This window comes from Pristis pectinata, chromosome 13 (assembly GCF_009764475.1).
Source record: "Pristis pectinata isolate sPriPec2 chromosome 13, sPriPec2.1.pri, whole genome shotgun sequence".
Classification (NCBI taxonomy): domain Eukaryota; kingdom Metazoa; phylum Chordata; class Chondrichthyes; order Rhinopristiformes; family Pristidae; genus Pristis; species Pristis pectinata.
The window spans coordinates 42,467,717-42,491,236 of record NC_067417.1 but is presented as its reverse complement, the minus strand read 5'-3'; the positions used below and the strand labels follow the sequence as shown (position 1 = coordinate 42,491,236).

At 42.2% G+C, this 23,520-nt stretch overlaps 1 protein-coding gene across 2 annotated transcripts in view; it reads right to left on the bottom strand.

Annotated features, from left to right (window-relative positions):
* cbfb (core-binding factor subunit beta) overlaps positions 1-7,796 on the bottom strand; it is an 86,829-nt gene extending 79,033 nt beyond the window's left edge. The window contains exons 1-3 of one of the 2 annotated variants that reach the window (XM_052028152.1): positions 7,377-7,796; positions 6,899-6,985; positions 3,104-3,220 (exon numbers count right to left, since the gene is read on the bottom strand). In XM_052028152.1, the coding sequence (XP_051884112.1) occupies positions 3,104-3,220; positions 6,899-6,985; positions 7,377-7,454 (282 nt within the window). In that variant the 5' untranslated portion in view covers positions 7,455-7,796. The remainder of the gene's footprint in view (positions 1-3,103; positions 3,221-6,898; positions 6,986-7,376) is intronic. The other variant, XM_052028153.1, reaches the window with a different exon arrangement.
* Positions 7,797-23,520: the final 15,724 nt, after the last annotated feature.

Genomic DNA, 23,520 nt, shown 5'->3' with positions numbered 1-23,520 from the left:
TGGAATAGCATCCAATACTCCAGAAAATCTACAAGTGCAGCAAACTTTCAATGGTGCTGGATTAACAATTTTATTTTACTGGTTAAAGACACAGGACACAATTCATCTGTTACTTTTTAGACTAGCAGCATGGCATCTTTTACACACCTCAGTGTGCAAAAGGGGCTGTATTTTTTTTGTGTCTTGAGCAAAACAAAATGTGGTATGTAACACTGAAGCATCAGCCTAGAATTTTTTTTGTGCAACTATCCAAATTGAGAACACAACTAATTTGAAACAGCTAAGTGTCACAGCTCAAATGGCAAACAAAATGAATGTACTAAGTATAACAAAAAAAGTAAGCAATGTTAAGTTTTTCCTAAAGTTACAAAATTTAATTTCTGTTCAGACTGGGAGTGATCAGATACTAGAAGAACATAAGATATCTTTATTAGTCACATGTACATTGAAACACACAGTGAAATGCATCTTTTGTGTAGAGTGTTCTGGGGGGGCAGCCCGTGTGTCGCCACGCTTCTGGCGCCAACATAGCATGCCCACAACTTCCTAACCCATACGTCTTTGTGAAGTGGGAGGAAACCAGAGCACCCGGAGGAAACCCACACAATCACAGGGAGAACGTACAAACTCCTTACAGACAGCTGCCAGAATTGAACCTGGGTTGCTAGCGCTGTAATAGCGTTATGCTAACCGCTACACTACCATGCCTGCCATTTCAAAGTAACTATTTAAAACAGTTTGGTGTTGAGTTCAACTGCCTTAAGATCATAAATGAAGACGAAAGCATAAAAATAATTTCCAAATTTAAAGTAAATAGTGCAAACAATTAGAAGTTAAAAGGTGAACACTGATGACATTGCAACCCCAAGTATGCAGCAAACTGTACTTAGCCTGGTTACCTCTGTCACATTTAAGCTAAAAAGCACATTCATAAATTATACAATTATTTAAATACCTCACTATTTTCACCTGAACACCTGCCTCACCCAATTTTCATCAGGAATGGGCACTAGATTGAATACACCATTAACTTGATTTCATGGAAATTACAACACAATCCATTGTGGAGTTGCCTTTTAAATCTTTAAAACAACTTGTTAAATCACAATAGTTGGCCCTTTCCACATAGAAATTCTAAGTTACAATCCAACTTGCCCCTTCATTCTTTAAATGAATCTCCATTCTTTATCATTTCCACACTTCATTATTTCATAAATCTCCACAAAACTGTCCCTATACAAATCTAGTTCCCCTGCACCCCCCCCCCCCCAACTCCTTTATCCTATAATGCTGATTACCAGGATCATTTCAGTGACTTTTGCTGCATTTTTCATGAGTTAAATCTTCTTATAAAAGAGTTCCTCCACTTTCATGTTTGAAGTTACTTTTTATTATGTTGTCACACACTGCAAACATACTGTTTCACATCTGGTACTGAACTGCAGCTGGCACCAATCTAATGTCTACCATCCATTTTCCTGTTTGCAATACTCCTTACCAAAGTAACATACTTCAATGGAAATTCCTGGGGTCACCATTACCCTGCCAATCCCTCTCTGCTTCAACATTTATATTTCTTTTAATGTGCTTTATTATGATAAGTCATGTACATCACCTCATATCTGTCCTCAACTTCACAGATCACAAAGGGATGCTGCATTGCAATCTCCTCAGAAGATTCAACTAAATGTGTCTAGTATTAGGCACAACTCCATGCCAACTACCTGAGACAAATTAATAGTTGAAGTGTTTTCTAACTCAGAAGATACAAACTCCAGACATATAACCATAATCAAGCCAAAATTAGATGGCCTAAATTTTGAACCAAATGTGTACATTTCTAAACAGATATTATTAACATTAGAAATAACATACACCAAGTTATTCCATTGTAACTGCACCAATCCCTAAAATGCAAGCACTGTGATGGAATCACATTTAGTTCTCACCTGCCTGTAATTAGGCATTCTCCCTTTCTACATCTTAAATAGAATATATCAACTAAGCTTTTGGAATAATCTGTCAGCTACAAAATCATAGATACAATTGCAGTCTTTATTACTGCAGCATCTTACCAGTCTACCTGGATTGGAAATAGTAATTTTAAGTGTCTAAAATCCAAATGTTTACTATCATATGGTTTCAATACAACCTAGTTTAGGGATTAATTGTAACCAGGATTTGTCAGAGTATATTGTAATATTTTTAAGTCTCACATTAGAAATGTTATATTCACTCCCAGAATTACCTTTGCCTTAAAATGCAATTAAAAAATACACTGGAAAAATGTAGGATGAGAACAAGCAGTCTGAAGTAATACACAATACATTCTGAAGTACCTTCTGGCCACATTCTATTCCACTTCTAACTTTCCAATTTGTCAGTTTAATGAAAAAAATATTCCTTTCAGCACTTTTAGCCAGTTCAGAGTTAGTACCTTTAATCCGATTATTTTCTGTATACTTCTTAAATGTGCACAGAATCAAATCAACTTTATTTTTCCTCCTGTAATATGGCCTTAACAATTTACCAAAGAAATTATGATCTTTCTCTCAGCAGACTTTGACAGAAGTGGCTTAATGCCCTCTCTCAGTCTCCAGCGAGGTGAAACAGCCCTTAATTCCATTATTTATCAAATCACAGCAATGGAATAACCTTTATTTGTTTCTCTGCCCAAGTCCACACAGCTACCTCTGGATCTACCATGAATCTATCCTTCCCTCCCATTCCAAATATACACAGATACCTGACAAAAATCCTCAGACATTACTTTCCATATACATGCCAAAGACTGAACTCACTACTTGTCTGAACCTCTCCACTGTCCAATCTTCACAATGCTTGCCTGACATTCAACAATGATTAAATATTGGGAAGATTAAAGACATTGCCTTCATATCTGCCTCAAGCCAGCTACCTGCCAACAGTCTAGAGTCAGACTATTCAGCTTTATTGCTGACACACAGACGAGCTTCCGACCATATATCCACTACATCACTATTATTAAATACAGTGAAAAGCCCCAGTACAACAAGAGCAGTCTAAAACATTCCATTCAGGTTTTGATAATCCACCACTCAAGTCACATCTACCAAGTTCTTACCTTGCCTGGATCACGTTCAAAGTCCACATACTCTCGTGTGGGTGTTTGCCGCTGCTCTCCATGCCAATTTGCCGGAAAAAACTGCAGAGATAGATTAGTTCCAGTCGCCACAAAAGCCTTTCAGAAAAATCAATACAAAATATATCAGAGGAAAGGATTTTAAATAAATTATGCATTAATTTTTTTTTAACATCAGTACTGTGTTCCAAGGTTAGTGTCTGCCAAGCAGCACCGTATATTCTAAACTCTGGAATTGCATAAAACACGGACTCAATCAATTCCTATCAAGTGTACAGTTACAGGCATCCAATTCTGCTACAACATAGACCAGAAATGGTCGATATTATAGGATCAGCCATTAGTCAATGTCCCAGCCATCAATCAATGCATTGTCACTTCCCAGAACAACTGTGCACTTTCAAAATTGGAAGATGCACAGTGATTCTTCTTCCTCTTGACATAAACAATAAAGTAACTGAAAATCGGAAGTAACATCACTACAATATTAATACTGATCAGTTACAGATCTTTCATTTAAAAATATTTAGACACAGATGAAAGTTCTCATGTTCTGCATGATGCAAATGTCATGTTGACTGGCCTACATTATTTATAGTAACTGTATCAGTGATATTCTTGGGGGGGGGGGGGTGCGTGGGAGAGGGGGAGGTGGTGCAAGGCATCTAGCAATCAGAGGCAAAGGAAAAAGGAGACAGATTAGCAAAAGAGCAAACGTACTAATCACCCAAGTGAAAGAAACCAAATCTCTTGACAAAAATACATATTATGTTTAATGTTCACTTCCAAACACTGAGTACACAGTACAGCAAGCTAGTTAATGTACTAAAAATGTCATGAACTTAAACAAGAAATTTTAAAATAAATGGAGAAACAACTATTCAAAAGAGATAAAAATATTTTGCTATTCCCCAAAACCAACAAGACTAGCAAGTCTCAGTAATCCAAGTTTTAAAAGATACTGATAAGAAATAGAATAATTGGCATTGTTCAAAGATGCCTGTTCTTATTTTTAAAAAATGGTAGGACATTTTCCAAATACACCAGATCAGCAGTGTAGCACATTGTTGGATATTACCAATCAGAATGACATTGAGTTTGAGATTTCAGCCTTGAAAGGCAGTAGCAATGGACCATTTGCACAGCTACTAACAATTGGATCCAAATTAGTTCTGATATTGTCAAGGGTTCATATAGTTGGGGAATAAAATTTAACCTAGATAAACCAAGAGAAGGGCAAAACTTTAAAAAATTTTATACTCTAAAAATCTGTCAAATAACTGTGCCTGTTTTAGTTGGGCAGGTGGAGAATGGATCAAACCACGCTGGTTGAAAAAAGTCCAAAGGCAAAGTAACAGCTCAAGGTTTCTCAACCACATCTCAATCACACGTAGTATACCAGGATTCATACCCGAGCCCAATTTTGTGATTGCAAAATCCTAGTCAGCCAATCATCCATAACACCCAGCAATGCAAGGGAGGGAATTAGAAAGAAGTATGCAGCAGCGTGGGGGTAGAGTAGGTGGCACATTTGCAGGAGAAACCCTTACTGAAAGAGTTCATGCACAAAAGTTGGGCGAGGACAGAACACAGACACCTTCCACATTTAGCCTGTTAGCACTCATTGTGAAAGCACAAATGTGATTAGAGAGAAATCAATCACCCACATTCCAATGAGGAAATCAGAACTGTTAAAAGGCAGTTATGTACACATGCAAGATTAGTGAAATCATCTCTTAATTCTAGAATATCAGTGACTGTAAAGATGCAAGTATACAAATTAACCATGTGAAATGAGTACATTTAATTCATATGCTTTGATTTTCATAAGAAATATGAAGACAACTCTAGTCCTTGCAATATTATTGTTCTTACCAGTGGACTATTAAAAGGGGATAATTGATATCAAGCTCTCGTCAAGATTTGGCATAACCCATAAATTTACATTAAAAGTACAATGTTCTGAACAAACTGGCACTCGATTCACAAAAATTCCCTTGTTATAAATGCATAACAGATTATCTGAGTAAAATATACCCTTGCACAACCTTCTCTCCTCAAAAGCCTTCTAAATTTATCTGGTGAATATATTCAAGCAGGTTTTCACATGAGACAAATCCTTGAAAACCAAGTGGAAATTAAATTTTGATTATAGATCCACAGATATTAACCAATAATAATGAAGTAGAGCATAAAGGTCCACACCTTGAGCAAGGAAAATAATTTAAAAGAGAAACAAAAGGACTTGCAGATACTGGAATCTAGATGAAAAACACTACTATGCTGGAGGAACTCAGCAGGCCAGGCAGCATCCATGGAGAAAAGCAGGCAGTCAATGTTTTAGATCAGGACCCTTCTTCAGGACTGAAGGGGAAAAGGGGAAGCCCAATAATATAAGAGGGAATAGCAGAGCAGTGATAGATGGACAAAAGAGGGGAGGCAGGGTGGGCACAAGGTGGTGATAGGTAGATGTAGGCAAGAGATAGTGATAAGCAGGTACGGGGGAGGAGGGGAGAGCAGATACATCAGGGGATGTGTCAAAGGAAAGGAGGAAAAATGGGGAGGGGGGGGTTCCAAGATGGAAAATGAGGGGCTGTTCCTCCAGTTTGCGCTTGGACTTCTTCTGGCAGTGGAGGAGGCAGAGGAGTGACATATCTGTGATGGCGTGGGAGGAGGAGTGGAAGTGACTAGCAATGGGGAGATGCAGATCACGGTTACGGACGAAGCACGGATGTTCTGCGAAACGGTCAAACCTCCCTGTAACCTTGCAGCCTAATGGCATGAACATTGAATTCTCCCACTTGAAGTGATCCCCACACCTCTTTTTTTCTTCCCTTTCCTAGCTTCTTTTTTACTACCCCCATTTTTCCTCCTTACCTTTGACTCATTCCCCGGTGGATCTGCTCTCCCCTCCTCCCCCACACCTGCCTATCACTGTCTCTTACCTGCATCTACCTTTCACCACCTTGTGCCCACCCTGCCTCCCCTCTGTTGTCCATCTATCACTACTCTGCTTTTCCCTCCTATATATTGGGCTTCCCTTTTTCCTATCTTTAGTCCTGAAGAAGGGTCCTGAACCGAAACATTGACTGCCCACTTTTCTCCATGGATGCTGCCTGGCCTGCTGAGTTCCTCCAGCGTCATAGTGTTTTTCACTTTAAAAAAATAATGATAGTCCCTCCAATTATTTTTCTGCTTGAGCAAAGCAAACATTCCCAAGAGAACTTGAAAAAAATCTGGCAGCTTCGAATGCAATTCATATTGTCAGATCAGTCATGGGAAAAAAAGACTAATTCCTAGTATCTTCTTCAGATTTAGCCTAATTCATTGGACAATACGAGCTGCATTCCATCCTGGACTGATGTCCCTTGTACTGAATGCGTATTAAAAATTAGAGTAACTCAGAGATGGAGTGCTTGGAATGATCTGAAGTATTCTTTATTTGATCTGTCAAGGAATATCCGCAAAAATAAGCTATGGACCCGAAATAAAATTTCTGCACATTACAAACATGATCGGTGGGATGGGATCAAGTATTCAACTCCACCGGTGTTCTGGCACGCTTGTCGACGGAAGGGATTCCATACAGAGTGTTGATCTGGGCTTTTGCATTTGAATGCTGACAGAATGCACAAACATTTAGCCGCGTTTACTATTTCTGCACGGAGCTAAAGTGCTCCTGGTCAGCCTGGCACCTAACTGACAGCTTCGCTCATTCAAGCGGCTTTGGTCCACTCTGCCGCCAAGAAGGAAGCGAGGAAGACTCTGGTTACTTACGATCTCAGACCTGCCGTCCCTGCAGGCATTTTGAAACCGCATCTGCCTCTCGTCGTGCGGCCGATCGCGGAAACCCGTATATTTAATCTGTTAACAGAAAGAAAGTCAAACTCTCTCACCGAGGCAGAGGGCGATCAAACAGCCAACCCCTCCCCCCATCCCCCCACCAGCAGAGGAGAAAGCCAGGATATCCGGGGGAAAAAGTTTGAATTTATAAGTTGGAGGAAGGGGGGAGCCCCCAGTGCCGGGGCAAGAGGGTGAGGGTGGATAACTCCCAGTCCATTTTACTCAACTTCCAGGAGATGACCAGCTCCTCTGACGCAACAGCCGGTGGATCGGCTCCAGCTGGTCACCATGTGTCCGCCCGCCGGCCGGCTGGCCGCACAAACCCTCGGCTCCCCTTCCCTCCGAGCGGCAACTCGCAAACTCCCCGCTTCCCCTCCGCCGCGCTCTCGGCACGGCTCGGCTCGGCTCTCACCTCACATTCCCGGCTGAGTTTGCGGAAGAACTCCTCGTTCTCGAACTTGCTCCTCTGATCGGGGACGACCCGCGGCATCTTCTCCCGAGTCTCCGCCTGCCTGCCTGTCTGTCTGGCTGGCTGGCTGTCTCCGGCGGGTTGTGTGTGTGTGTGTGTGTGTGTGTGTGTGTGTGTGTTGGGGGGGGGGTGTAGGTGGGTGTCTGCCCTCCCCTCACCGGCTCCTCCGGCCCAGACGCTGCCCGCCGCGCCGCTCACGCGCTCCCTAACGGACTCCCGCCGCTCGCGCGCTCACTTCCTCCTGCCTCGCGGCGCCTCTCCGACCAACCGCCCCCTCCCTTCCCGAGCTCCCCACTTCCTCTCGAGTAATTGAACTTCTCTCACTCACTCACACTGCACCATTCACAACCGCCCGCAGCGCGCAGGCGCACTTGGGCCCTCCCATTTTTTTTAAACCGCCCTCCAAGCGCCTGGGTTGCAGCGCGCAGGCGCACTTGGGCCCTCCCATTTTTTTAAACCGCCCTCCAGGCGCCTGGGTTGCAGCGCGCAGGCGCGCTGATCCTCCCTCCAAACCGCCCTTGGGGGTTTGGGGGTGGGTTGCTTCGTCACGGCGCGCAGGCGCACTGGCCCTCCCTCCGGAGCCGCGGGCTGCCGTGGAAACGGGGCCGCTGGCCGTCTCACGCCGCGGGAGTGGCGCCGAACAGGTTCAGCCGAGGTCGGCAGATTACAAGTTTTTACGCTTTCTAACCTACTACGGGTGCAATAAATCCGTGAACTAACACTGCGGATCCCAAAGAGCTACAAAGTTGCACGGTTTAGTGAAGTCGATCAGGGCGGGACTGGAGTCTCCATGTGCCAACCAAATGTACCGGCCAAACAAACAGCCTCGTCCTGCTTCTTATTCCAAAGTTACCATTTACATGATTCGCACAGCCTGATATTTTCCTGTTTGTTTGGCAGATTTTTTTTTCTGGCTTGACGACTTGAAAAGAACACGTCACTGCCTATCGGTGCATTGGGAGGTACCAGTGCCAGGCTCATGTTGCCTAAACCCTCATGCTTGTTTTCGTTTATTCTGGATTGCTCGTTTCTGGAAGATCCAGCCACTCTAGTGATTATTTGAAATGACAAAGTCAACTACATTGGTGGGTCTGGGGTCATGCATAGGCCAGGCCAAACCAAACCACCAGCAGTGGACAGTTGGTACCTTTTCCTAAATGTCTAGTACTAGAAGGCATGCATTTCAGGTGAGGGGGGGAAAGTTCAAAGGAGATGTGCAGGGCAAGTTGTTTTACACAGAGAGTGGTGGGTGCCTGGAATGCACTACTAGGGATGGTGGTGGAGGCAAATGGAATAGAGGCATTTAAGAGGCTCTTGGAAAGGCACATAAATATGCAGAGAATGGAGGGATCTGGACCACGTGCAGGCAGAAGGGATTAGATGTCATTAGCTCAGTTCGTCACTGCATTGTGGGCCAACTGGCCTGTTCCTGTGCTGTACCGTTCAATGTTCAGATAAGGTTGGCAGCTTTTTTCCCCCTAAAGGACATGAGTGAACCAGATGAGTTTTTTAATAGCCCAATGTCAAGGTCTGCTCATGCATCACTTGGAACTTGTGGCCTGTCTTAAGGCCACATGCCTGGAAAAATTCCCTGTGTGCCAGTGTTCTCCAGGATGACGTCCCACCTCCATTCTCCATAAAAAATGCTCTTGTCATTTGCAAGTATCCTAATTCTCACCAAGAAATCTATGCCAGCTGCCCTGTATTGGCTCCTGCTATGATATTTCAGTTTTCAAGTTCCCATCTTTATCCAGTCTGTCTTTACTTGCCCCTCTTTATCTCTGTAATCTTTCCCAATACATTGTATCCCTGCTTTATGGCAGTTCAGGTAACAGAAATTTGCCCTTATGAAATTCACAAATCACTCCCAAAAAAATTGAGATACGGAATAAAAATTCACAAAAATTATGGAATTAGTGTGTAAAAATAAATAAATACAAGAGATCTACAGATCTGGTTTATCAAAGACAATGGTCACAGGCTGCTGGTTCACGGAAGGCCATTTAAGGGATTGGCTTTGGAAACTGACAGGGCAATCTCTTTTATTGACACTTGTACAATGATACTTTATCGAACAATGTAACATCCATTTTTGGTTAATTCAAACAACAACCCTTTCTCTTCTGCCTGTAATAAGATCAGAATTTCCTTGCCTAAAGACTGCACCCACAGGGGTATTACAGTTGAGAGAAAAACTTCCCATAGGAATGCACCTCCACTTATAATATGGGATTCAATGAGGAAAAAAGGGCTTGCATTGCAGAAAATCACGATACAAACAATTTTCAAGGCACCTCTTCTCAGATTACACAATAATAAGAGAAGAGAAGCAATCCATTGGCCTGTCATATCTTTATTGATCCAGATAAGTTTCTCAAGTAGCTATTAGCACCCCTTTGCTTTTAACCTGGATTATTGCTCGTGATGAAATATAAACTGAAAATGCTGGAAATGCTCAGCAAGTCAGGCAGCATCTGTGGAGATTTGAAGTGATGGTGAAATGTCTTCGACCTGAAACATTAACTCTGTTTCTCTTTCCACAGATGCTGCCTGACCTACCGAATGCTTTCAATGTTTTCTGTTTTTATTTCAAACTTCCAGCATCTGCAGTATTTTGAGTTCATTTATTTCTTTAGTCTTTCATGCCCTTAGTAAAGACAATTCTGCTAAATTCCCATTTGCATCCTATGGTTCCAAGTTTTGATCTCCCCAACAAGTAGTAGCATCTTCTCCACATCAAACCCTTTCATACTCTTGTAATCCTCAGGCATCTCTCCTTTGGAGAAAAGTCCCAATCTTTCATGATAAATATAACTTAATCTTATTTTCTAGAATACTTTATTTGCACATTCCCTAGAACTTCTACAATAAGGAAACCAAAACTGTTCACAGAACCATGTACAATCTAATTTACATTCAATACAAGTTTAAGAGAACTATTTTCCTTTTCAGTTCACAATTTGAAGTGAATTTTGTGCTTGATTTGCTGTTTTTATTGCCTTATTAATTTGTATGGCTACCTTTAGTGATCTGTGTATCATAATTCTAGATCCTTTTGTACCTTCCATTCTGGACACTCACTTTCCAAGGAATAGGGGACCTCCTTATTCTTTGCACCAAATTATATTACCTAACATTTATCTATTTTGAAATACATTTTCCATTTATGCATCCATTATACAAGATTATTAATGTCTTCCTGTATTAACTATGCCATCCAATTTAATGTCTTGTCCAAATTTCTAATTCCCATAATCCCTCTGCTCCTCCAGTTCTAACTTGTTCCACATTTGATTGCCCCACCATTAATGACAAAATTTTCAGTTTCCCAGGCCCAAGTTCTAGGAGTCCTGCCTAAAATATCTCTGCTCTTTCTTCAAATATTCTTTAAAATATACCCCTATGAAGAAATATTCAAATACTGCAGAGAGTTATGGACACAGCCCAGCACATCACAAAAATCAGCCTCCCCTCCATGGATTCTGTCTACACTTCTCACTGCCTCGGTAAAGCAGCCAACATGATCAAAAGACCCCTCCTACCCCGGACATTCTTCCTTCTCCCCCCTCCCATTGGGCAGAAGATACAAAAAAGCCGAAAGCATGTACCACCAGTTTAAGGGCGGCTTCTATCCTGCTGTTATAAGACTATTGAACAGACCTCTTTTATGATAAGAGGTGGACTCTTGACCTCACAATCTACCTCGTCATGGCCTTGCACCTTATTATCTGCCTGCACTGCACTTTCTCTGTAATTGCAGCACTACATTCTGCATTCTGTTATTTTCCCTTGTATTACCTCAGTGTATTGATATAATGAAATGATCCATATGAATGTCATGTAAAACAAAGTTACCAATTTATTTTTCAATACTTGTCCAAATATCTCCTTGGTTGGCTTGGTGATAGCACTTCTCAGTGGTGTGTTGGGGCCTTTAACTGGATTTAAAATGCTACATAAATGCAAGTTATTCTTGTTCCTATGATACGGACATTGAGTTGTGAAAGGCTAGGCACCTCCTCAGATATTTCCATTTTACTTTGCTCTATTTTGGATCAACAATCTGCTTATTTTTAAAGGTGAAAACTGTGTCCACAATAAAACAGCTACATAGGCATTATTTCGAGCAAAGTCTCATTCAAACAAAAGCAACATTTTGTGTGCTGGAAATCTAAAATAAAAATATTAAATCAAAGAAGAATTTATGTTAAAAAATGATGGACACTACAGTTCAGCTGTTCCAAAATTAACCAAGTGCTGCAAAAATGTTGCCAAGATGGATTTATAATGTGCTTATCAATTGGTGATGGGAATCAATATCACCACTTGGGCAGCATCGATGTGTAAAGAAACAGACTTAATGTTTCTTTCTGATGACCTTATACCAAAAACTCATTCACAGCTACTTATTCCATCAAATCCATATAAATGAGACTAGGTGACATCTGCACCAATTAAGGTTCCATTCCCTACACTCAGGAGCAGTTATGCAGTCCAAGATTCAGTTCTGTTAGGAACCCAAGTTCTGTATATCATTAACATCCTTATTTGCACAACAAGTTATTATAATCTTGAGTGTACTGCCTGAAAAGGCAGTGGAAGAAAATTCAACAACAAATTTCAAAGCAAGAATTGCACAGATATTTATTAGATATAATATTTCAGGCATGTTGTGGCATTCCGCTAGATCATAGGGCAGGCTTACATAATTTTCCAATATTTTAACTGTCCATTTTCATGCCCATCCAGACACCTAAACAATGGAGCCCACAGGTCTGTCAGTGGAATTAACGCCTGTGCACATCTGGCTCAAAAAGTGGGCAGTAAGTGAGGGAGACACAAGAGGCTGTGGATGCTGGAATATGGAGCAAAAAAAAAACGAGCTGCTGGAGGAACTCAGGGAGTCAGGCAGCACGTGTGGAGGGAAATGGACATTTCGGGTTGAGACCCTTCATCTGGATGAGGCAATATGTAAGTTATGCCGGCAATAGCAAACTGGGTTGTCTTCTTCGCTTCTTATGACAGAACTTTATAAAACTAGCTAGGCCCCAGTATTATCTGATTCTGGGAACAACATTTTCAAAAGAATATAAGATAAAGAGGTTATTGGAATGGTACTAGAGTGAAAGACTTCAGTTAAATGGAAAGACTCAAGGAACTGGAGTTGTTCTTAGAATGCAAGGTGAGATTTGATAAAGGTGTTCAAAAATGCAAAGCATTTGATAGACAAAATAAGAAACAACTACTTCTAGTATCAAAACATGTCAGTAACTAGAGACCACAGATTTAAGATAATAGAGATAAGAATCCAAGGAGAGATGAGAATTGTTCGACAAAACAAGTTATTGTAATCTGGTTTGTACAGCCTGAAGAGGCAGCGGAAGAAAATTCAAAAACGATTTGCAAAGAAAAAATTGCATAAATATTTGTTCGGTAAAATATTTCGGGATTATGGAAAAAGGGCAGGTGAATGGGGCTAATTGAATAACTCTTTCTAAAAGCCTATAAAGGCATGATATGCGAAATGTCATCTTTCTGTGCTGATTCATCCAATGATTGCAACGATATTTAGGCGCTTTCATCTCTTGCCAATCAGATAGGGTCAAACATCCAAACAGGTGGATTTATAGTAACTGAAGAGAGCTTAGAACTAACAAAGAGGGCAGGTGATTGGGTAAAATTACAAGCGGCCTTATTCAGAATTTTCATGAGTTTTGTGTTTCACATGTGCAAATATGTAATTAGTGTATTTTTTTCGTATAAAGCTCTAAGCCCTAAGAAATGCCACAAGTGGTTCCCAAAGCCATCAGTCTACTACGGGAATGAGTAATAAGTGCCTCCTGATCACAGTTCCTCCTGTTCGCAAATTGTGACTTGAAGTATCTATTCTGATGTATTTCTTTCCTATTATATAGTGCATTGTATATTGCATGCATTGTTTGAATAACACATTGTGGTGTACTCTATTCTGTTCTATATATTCTATCATTGCATATTTCCCATTATATTTAATGCAAAGGAATGTATATTCCATTATACCTTGTTCTGCATTTGACTGCATGTTCCACACAATACTGTGTTACTTCTTGTCACCCAAAATCTCAAGATACATATATTTGGCTGATTATGATCTGTTGCTTAGCACAGAAACATAGAAGGTCTCTTGGTTTCATTATAAGTGGTAAGTTTGATGTTTACCAGCTTTGCATTTATTCTAAGAAGCTCAAAATGATTCCAATATTGGTGTGGTCAGAGTTTGTGGGGCAGTTTGAGAGGATGATTAATGAGCTGACAGTGGGAACAAGTACTGAAGGTGAGATGATGATGAATATGGCTCCAGTGATCAATACCCAGACAGACAAGCAGCCTGCACTGAAACCTTTCGTATCGATTCAGCCATTAAGTAACAGGCACTACAGTACAATAATGCCAGTTGCTGGATATGCCAGGAGGATCTGTGGGGTGGGGGAAGGGAGCATCATTTGTAGCCTTCGCCTCCAATAATTATATTCAGTTCAACTGATTCCTGTCTGTTTTGGAACATGGGGAAATAAGAATTAATACTGCCATTTGCTAGAATGCTATGTGTTAGAACTGAGTGTACAGCTTTCCTTACAAATAGTTTCGTAAGTGAAAATCATCCTGGTTAATTGGCAGTCACGTGTGCTCATGACTTATTAGCCCACACACCTACAAAAAGAGTGCGAGTGTAACCCACTGGAATTGTAAAATAAATCAAATACACCTGTTGGATAACACCTATGGCAATGAACATGCAGTTATGACTTACAGGCAAAGCTGTAGTTAATTTTTCTCCTGGTACAGGAATTAACAGGCTGATGTCATGCCTGAAGGAGGGAGAAGGAGATTGAGTTACAGTGGGAAAGGGCTATGATAACAGGGGTAGGTGGATGAGCTGGTGTTAGGTGTGTTACTTGAACTCTGCATACCTGATGTTGGTTCCCGGTGCTGGACACCACAGACTGGAGCCTACTCAAGCACTGTTACCAGGCAGACCTCACATTTGCTGTGATCTGCTATCTTGACAGTAGTGTCCAAACCTGTAGTGTACACTGTTTGCTGCCAATGTGCACATCCATGCATATCCATATGCATGTCATAGGACCTGGAAGGAAAATCACAAACTTTGTGATCAACACAATAAGTCCCTGAATTCAGTTAGCAATTGGTTTTCCTCCAAAATTCATAAGAAAGCACACAAAAACTTTGTTTCTGCGAGTGACTGTTGTACAGAGGGACTGGGGAGTGCTCGTGCATGAATCGTAAAAGGTCGGTTTGCAGGTGCAACAGGTTATCAAGAAGGCAAATGGAATGTTGGCCTTCATTGCCAGAGGGATTAAATTTAAGAGCAGGGAGGTTATGCTTCAACTGTATAGGGTACTGGTGAGGCCACACCTGAAGTACTGCGTGCAGTTCTGGTCTCCTTACTTGAATAAAGATATACTGGCTTTGAGAGGCGGTACAGAGGATGTTCACCAGGTTGATTCCAGAGATGAGGGGGTTAGCCTACGAGGAGAGATTGAGTTGCCTGGGACTATACTTGCTGGAATTCAGAAGAATGAGAGGGGATCTTATAGAAACATATAAAATTATGAAAGGGATAGATAAGATAGAGGCAGGAAAGTTGTTTCCACTGGTAAGTGAGACAAAAACTAGGTGACCTAGCCTCAAGATTTGGGGTAGTAGATTTAGGACAGAGATGAGGAGGAACTGCTTTTCCCAGAGAGTAACGAACCTGTGGAATTCCCTGCCCAGGGAAGTAGTAGAGGCTACCTCATTAAATATATTTAAGAGAGAGATAGATTTTTGCAAAGTTGGGGAATTAAGGGTTATGGGGAAAAGGCAGGTAGGTGGAGCTGAGTCCACGGCCAGATCAGCCATGATCTTCTTGGATGGCGGAGCAGGCTCGATGGGCCAGATGGCCTCTTCCTGCTCCTATTTCTTATATTCTTATGTTCTTTGTTTCATGATAGAATTTCTGGGTCCACGTCTTTACACAGTAAGTAGAACAGCCATTGGAGGCAAAATGCTCTGGAGTCAATCACGGAATGATACATTAGTGGGCAGATCAAAGGTCTTCTAAAAGTTCCGTCTGGCTGATTGCCTCAAAGTAGGTAGCAGTGAAATTACAAAAATGTGAGATGGATTTATTAATTACTTCAGTAGAGCAAATGCACAATACAAGATTAGTATTGATTTGAGTGATTACTGAGCACTGGTTAAACTTTGTGTGTGTGTGTGTGTGTGTGTGTGTGTGTGTGTGTGTGTGTGCAATCAGAGAAGAATAGTGACTGAGAGAAGAGCTAAAGCGGAGAGAGAAATAAATAGGAAACAAAATGAGACAAAGACACATCCAGAGATGCAGATTTAACACATAAAGTGTGCAAAAAAAGGTCAACAAATTTTGATGGGTAAGGCATGGAAACGATTGCAGTGGTTGTTTTGAATGATTAATCCATGCCCGTTCATAGCCTTGCAGGCAGGATAATGAATATGCACAGTTTAAAAAGTACTGGGGGCTATATTCTAAATGAAATTAGTGCGTTGATATTTTAAGCAAAGGCCTGGCATGTGATAATAAGCAACAGACATGCAGTGGTGGCCTTGGTGATAGTTAAATGGATGTTTTGCATCTGCAGGAGAAGTCAGTGGGAAGAAGTAAGAGTGGATGTCGGTTGATTTTTGAACATGGATGCCATGAAGGAAAAAGTTTTATAATCTCACTTGAGCTGTTAATTCAGTTTTAAGTGGCATATTCTATCAACTACATCGCTTGCCTCAGCCACTGCTCAATTCATTATCTTACCTACCAACAATGACGACCAATCAAGGCTCAATTTTAACAGAAACATTGAAAAAGGGAGTAAGAGATGAACAATCTGCACTTTGAGCCTGCTCCAAGATTCATTACATTCAAGGCTGATACTCTATCTCAACACACACGACTGCTTTGCCGAACACCTTTGCTCCGTCCGCCGCAAAAGCAAGGATCTCCCAGTGGCCAGCCACTTCAATTCTACATCCCACTCCCACACTGACATGTCTATCCACGGCCTTCTCTACTGCCACGTTGAGGTCAGATGCAGGTTGGAGGACCAGCACCTCACATTCCGCCTTGGTAGTCTCCAACTTGATGTCCTTAACATCAATTTCTTGAACTTCCAATAACCCCTCCACTTTTCTCTCCCTCCTTCCCCCCCCCCCTTTGTCTTCCCTCATTCCTGTGGCCCCCTCCTCCCTTCTCTTTCCCCTTCCCCTGCCGTTATGACCTGCCCATCTATTCCCCACCTCCTTCCCTTCATTCCATGGTCCACTGCCCTCCTACCGGATTCCTTCTTCTTCAGGCCTTTGCCTCTTCTACCTATCATCTCTCAGCTTCTTATATCTCCCCCATCCTCCACCCACCTACCTTCCCCCCTCACCTGGACTCACCTGTCACCTGCCAGCCTGTGCTCCTCCCCCTCCCCTGACCTTATTATTCTGGCTTCTGCCCTCTTCCTTTCTAGTCCTGATGAAGGGTCCCGACCCAAAACATCAACTGTTTGTTTACCTCCATAGATGCTGCCTGACCTGCTGACATTTTTTGTGTGTGTGGCTCCAGATTCCAGCATCTGCAGAATCTCCCGTGTACTCTATCTTAATACCATATCCCTGCTCTCTCCCCTTAGTACTCAGTGTTGTTTGTGTCTATTTCCTTCTTGAATACACTTAGTGACCTGGCCTCCACCACCCTCCCTGGTAGAGAATTCCACAGGTTCACCCAAATGCAGAAATTTCTCATCTCAGTCCTAAATGTCTTATCCCATATCCTGAGACAGTAATCCCTCGCTCCAGACTTCCCAGGCAGAAGAAACATCCTGCCCAGTCCAACCCAGTCAGAATTTTGTACATACTGTTTAAATTCTCCACCTCAGGCGCAGAGCTGTCAGTCTGTATACATTGCACAATGTACTGCACAACACTCATTGACGTATTCCTTTCTCTTGCAGGAGAAGGGAGCCTCCTGCCAAAAGGTGAGGCCCTCCTCCCCTGCCTCCTCCCACCTGCTCTGCAACTTAAAACTAAATTATTTTCCACACTTCCAGTTCTGATGCAGGGTCTTTGGCCTGAAATGTCATCTCTTCTCCTTCTACTGATGTTGCCTAACCTGCTGAGTGCTTCCAGCATTTTGTTTTTTTATTTCAGATTTCTTGCTTCTGCAACTTATTGATTTTAAATTAACAAAAAAACTATGTAGAATAATACAACTCTAAATAAAAAAGAAACACAGAACATTTTTCAAATGGTGAGAGGTTGAAAGTGTTATTGTTCAGAGGGACTTGGAGTCCTTGTACATTAATCACTGGAAGTTAACTTGCGGACACAGCAAACAATTAAAAAGGCAAGTAATATTTTAACTTTTTCTGAAAGAGGATTTGAGTGCAAGAGGAAAGACGCCTTGCTCCAATGTCCAGAATATTGTGTACAGGTTGGTCTCCCCAAATAGGAAGGATAGATTTTCAATGTGGAGAGTGCAGTAAAGATTCACCAGATTGATTTCTGGCATAGCCACTTCGATGTAGTTAAGCAGACTGGGCCAATATTTTCTCATTCATAAGAACAAGACCCAAAATTCTAATGGGTTTTGATGCATTGGATGCGTGAGTGATGTTTCCTCTGACTGGGGAGTCAAGAGCCAGGGGTCACAGTCTCAAAACAAGGAGTCAGTCATTCAGAGCAGAGGTGAGAACGGTCTTCACTCAGAGTGGTGAATCTTTGGATTTTCTACCCAATAGAGTTGTGGAGGTTCAGTCACTGAGTATATTCAAGACATAGATGAGTAGATTTTTTGAGATTAAGGGAATGAAGGGATCTGTGGCTACTGCAGGAAAGTGGCGCTGAGGTAAAAAAATCGCAATCACATTGAATGGTGGATCTGTCACGATGGGTCAAACAGCCTGCTTTTGCTTTTAGTTCTTATATTTTTAGCTTCAGGGAAAGAAGCATGGGAGTAATAACATTTCACAAGAAATGGCATGAATGTACTGAATCAGGCATAACTTTTATACAATATGTATATACTCAAAATATCCATTCACCCAACCCTGAAAAAATTACATTGAAAGTCATGTTACTGCTGGGTGGAGCAATTTTACAGACATTTTAGGGTGTTTTCTTGGTGAGATTTTCATGTTCACTTGCACTTTTTCCTGACTTGAAGTGCCCCTGTATGACATCAATGTTAGTGCAACACCCAAAATTCATCATCAGTGAAATTGGTGTGAAGGAGGAGAGCTGCTCACCCAGCTTTAAGTAACACTGACCTGAAACAATACTCCGAAAGCATCAATCACTCTACCTTTCCCATTTACAACAGGCCACTCAGCAGGCTCACAGATTATTTTGCGCACTAAGCACACTGAAGATGGACACTGAATCTTCCCTGCATCTTCGAGTACTCTATTGCAAGAAAAGCACAATTAAAACAAGGATTGGTCTGGACCTACTACTCCTCATAATGGATGACGTGGCGATGTAAAAGAGACTATGTCATAGGCACACAGGGTGTCTACACTCAGCCCCTTATCCACCCACGGTTTACAGGGAGTCAAGCTCTTATCAAGATCTAAGAAGAGCAATATCTTTGCAGGATACACTTACAGAAGGTAGTGATCCCTGGGATCTGTGATCTTATGAAACATCAAATACAAGCTCCCAAACATTGCCTGTGTAGTTGGTCAAGGTCACCCTCCTATCCTCATAATCATTGCAAGCTGTGGGCATGGATAAATACTGCAAATCACAGTCTGCTACTCACTGCCCCATTAGGGAGGTCAGTAATGCTCTCCAGGAGATCACTTCAGCCCACTGCAGCGGCAGACTGCACAAGGGAATTTTCTGCCATTGCAGGCTTCCCCAAAGTTCAGGCACTCACAGACTCTTTACATTAGGCCATTGGATTCCCATTCACAACACACAAATGTTCCTCAACAAAAAGAGTATACATCTTCAGCATGAAGCTGGTGGTCAACCATTAACCATTTCTAATGATTCATTCCAGGTGTGCTGGCAGCTCCCACTACTCATGCGTGTGAAGACACACACCAGGAAGAACTGGAGGAAGAGGAAGATGAGGGTGGAGATCCACTCAGCCCTGACCTGCAATAGCAGGAGCCTCATGCCAGGTATCCCCAAAATGAACACATTTCTGGATATACTGAGAGGAAGTGTTTGATCAGGGAAATGTTCTCTAAGTCCCATAACATCCACCCCTTCCTGCACTCTCATTTTTAAATCATTCAACAGGGTCACTTCAGCCAATACACAGCGTTACAAATAGTCTTCATTCAGTGTGATACAATCAGTCACTGCTGCCTTCATACCGCAGCCATACCCCAACTATGGATGACTCTGTAACATTTACTGAGCTGAAAATGAACAGAGACTTCCTTCCCCATAAAGAGCAGGCTGAAGGTCCCAATTCTGTTTAGCCTCAGCCAGGCATTGCAATGTTAAATCAAACCAAAGTACTTATTAAATATGAAGTTACCTCTTAGTTTATTCCAATGTTGAAAATCCCAATGTTTCTGATACTTCTTGGTTACAATCATGTGGCTTCTCTTCAAGCTACCCATAGGGTGCAGGTGCTTGCCTCATATTTCGAATCAAGCATCAGACCTCAACAGTCAGGATCCAGATTATAAATAGGATTTGAGATAAAGCAGATCTCAGTTAGCCAGGAGCGCTTTCAGCCTCTGAACTAGAAGACAACAACAAAGGATCCATACTGGACCTCTGATGAGAGTTTGTCAAGCACTAATGTGTTTTCTATCAATAGAGCTGCTCTAGTGACTCACAGCAATCGCTGGGGAATCAGTGTCCTGTAGCTGCCTAGCCCTGCCTGACCCCTAAATAGAACAGCAGCCAGTGGGGATTTGACCCCTTTGGAGCCCATTGCTCTTTTTTTAATGAGAACACCCAGTGCAGGCTGCGGCATCTCCCTGAGGAATATGGTATGGTGAGGATAGATGGCTTCCAGCCCAGGTGTTGCAGGGAACAGTTGCAAACTACGAGAAAACTGCATTGGAAACATCATTCAGCACCTTGCATCTGCTGCATTGTATAATTAGATCATTCTGATTGGTTTCATTTCACTCACTTATCTGCCTTTGGATGTTGTTTCCATTGTGCAGCTTTCCCCCTATGTGTGGAGAGTAAGGGCTGAGAGGCATATCTGGGACTCATTGGTCTGTGGGTCCATATAGCAAGCACAGAGGCTGACTGATGTACACTTGAATTCAGAGACTGAATGGGAGTGACATCTAGTGGTCTGTCATTGTATTGCTACCCGTTGGCCCAGATGGCCTCAGAGTTAAGCTCCAGAATCATGATTAATTTCCAACTGATCAGAGGAATGCTAGAATACCTGTTTCTGTTTCCCCACGCTCCCTTTAAACTTACCAGGGCCTTTTTTCCCAAGCACCCTTTAAACTTACTGGATTCACTAGAAAAAAAATATTATTTTACTGTGTAATATTTAAAGAAAAAGTGAATTAAATGTGGGTTGGAGCATTAACAGAATAATATCTGGGAGTCTGGAAAACCTGCTAGTCCAGCACCGTCAAAATCCAGAACATGGCAGATCAATGGAGCTTAACTGTAGTTTTCTGTCCAAGGAATCGAATACTGACAAAGATAACCAGCACAGGCTCAGGTGGGCAAGTTCAGCCCACGGGAAGCTAACGCACCGCAGTTTCAAAAATCTTGACCTCCAGACCTCAACCCAGCCTTCTGTGTACAGTGAAATTATCAAACATATCCTTCTTCATGGCTGTGAAGCGTGCGTTTTGTATCCAAAACATGGGAAGCAGAAAAAAAAGGTGACTGGAAAGAGGTCACCAACAAGCGTGGTCTTCCCTTGACTGACATCTGCAATGGGATTAGTATAGATAGGCAAAAAGGTCGGCATGGATGTGGTGAGCCAAAGGGCCCATGTCTGTGCTGTACAACGCTATGACTCTATGAACGTTTGTCCACACATTTGTGCACCAATGATTGGGCTCAAAAGTTAGGGTAGGGCCCACAATCCGTCCCCTTGATTCAAGTTAATAGGGAAGAGAACATCCTCATTTTCCAAAGAATTTGCCAAAAAGACTGATTGTCCTGGACTTTCTTGAATGGTACAAGGCACTTATACTTGATGCTCATGCTCTCCATGGCCCTGAACTTATCTACTGCAGGTCTGGAATTCTGATCTGGCTGACATCCTGGAGCTGGGAGTGGAGGCCCTGGGTGAAGTACATTCAAATTCTACTAGAACATAAGAAAGAGAAGTAGGAGCAGCCCAGATGTGCCCTCAAGCCAGCTCCACTGTTCATCTGGATCTGATCTGATCTGATCTTAGCCTAAACTGTACTGTCCTTTGTGGCCTTTATCAAAGCTATGTCCAACTCACTCTCGAAAATATTCAATGTTCAGCCTCAAAAGCTGTCCAGGACAGAGAATCCCAAAGATACACAACTCTGAGTGAAGAAAGCCCTCCTCATTACTGTGTTAAATGGGTAACTCCTTGTTCAGAAACAATGGTCCCTGGTTCTAGATTCCTCCATAAGGGTGGGAATCCCCCTCAATTTGATTTCAATAAGATCACCTCCCATTTTTCTAAACTTTCAAGATGCTCACTCCTTCCTTGTAAAACAATTCCTTCATATCAGATTGGCTGTCCAGCAGCGAGTGACTCACCTCCTGACACCCCAGATTCTTTCCTTTCCATCAAGTACAAGGCACAAGTCAGGCGTGTGATGGAATAGTCTTCACTTGCCTGGATGATTGCACCATCATCAACTATCAAGAAGTTGGACACCATCCAAAAGCAGAGCAGCCAACTTGATTGGCTCTCCCTCCACAACCCTGAACATTCATTTCATGCACTACTGACACACTGTGACTACAGTGTGTATCATGTGCAAAACACACTGCAGTTACTTGCCTAGGCTACTCCAACAATATCTCCCTAACCTGCAACCTGTGCTACCAAAAACGACAAAGGTGGCAGGTGCATGGGAACAGCACCACCAGCAGCTTTTCCTCCAAGTAGCACAGACACGAAGCTGGCTCCTTCACTGTCACTGGCTCCACCACCACCTTCTCAAGCCAAGTTAGGAATAGGCAATAAATGCTGGCATTGCCTGTGACGTCAGATCCCAAAAACTGAATAAATGGAACAAAAGTAGGGTTTGGGAGGTATGGCGGTCCAGTAACATAACATTAAGTTTAATTAATCTGGAATTTACAAAGTAAGCTAGACTGCAAACCTACTTCAGCACAATTCCAAAAGGGACACAAGAACAGAGAGATTTGGGAGTATGTGTCCATAAATCATTAATAGTGGCAGGGTCAGTTGAGAAAGTAGTTAAAAAATCGTATGGGATCCTGAGTTTTATAAATAGAGGCTCATTGACTAGAGCAATGAATTAGTGATGAACCTTTATAAAACTCTTGTTCAACCACAACTGAAGTATTGCGTCCAGTCCTGGCACCACACTTTAGGAAGGATGTGAAGGCCCTAGGGAGAGCACAGAAGAGATTCAGCATGATGATTCCAGAAATGAGGACTATACTGCTTTAATCACATGGATAAACTGGGGTGATTCCTCGTCGAACAGATTGAGAGTGTATCTGATGGAGGTATTTAAAATAAGGCAGGGTATATTCAGAATAGATGTGGAAGAATCAAGATGCAAGGAAATAGAATGAAGGTGATTGACAAAAGAATTAAAAGTGACCTGAGGAAAGTCATTTTTTATGTAGCAAGTGTTTAGGGATTGGAAAGCACTGTCAGAGAAGGGTGATGGAGGCAGATTCAGTTATGATATTCAAAGGGGTATGTAGTTTAAAGAGAAAAAGATGCAGGGTGATTGGCATGGGGCTGGGACTAAGACAAGATCGATTGCTTTTGCATAGAGTCAGCATGGACATGCTGGGCTGAGTGGTCTCCATCCATACTGCCACTTTCCTGCGAAACTTGCAACCGTGGCAGGTGGATTGGAGTTCCATTCGGTGTGAGATTACCCAATCTGGACCAACA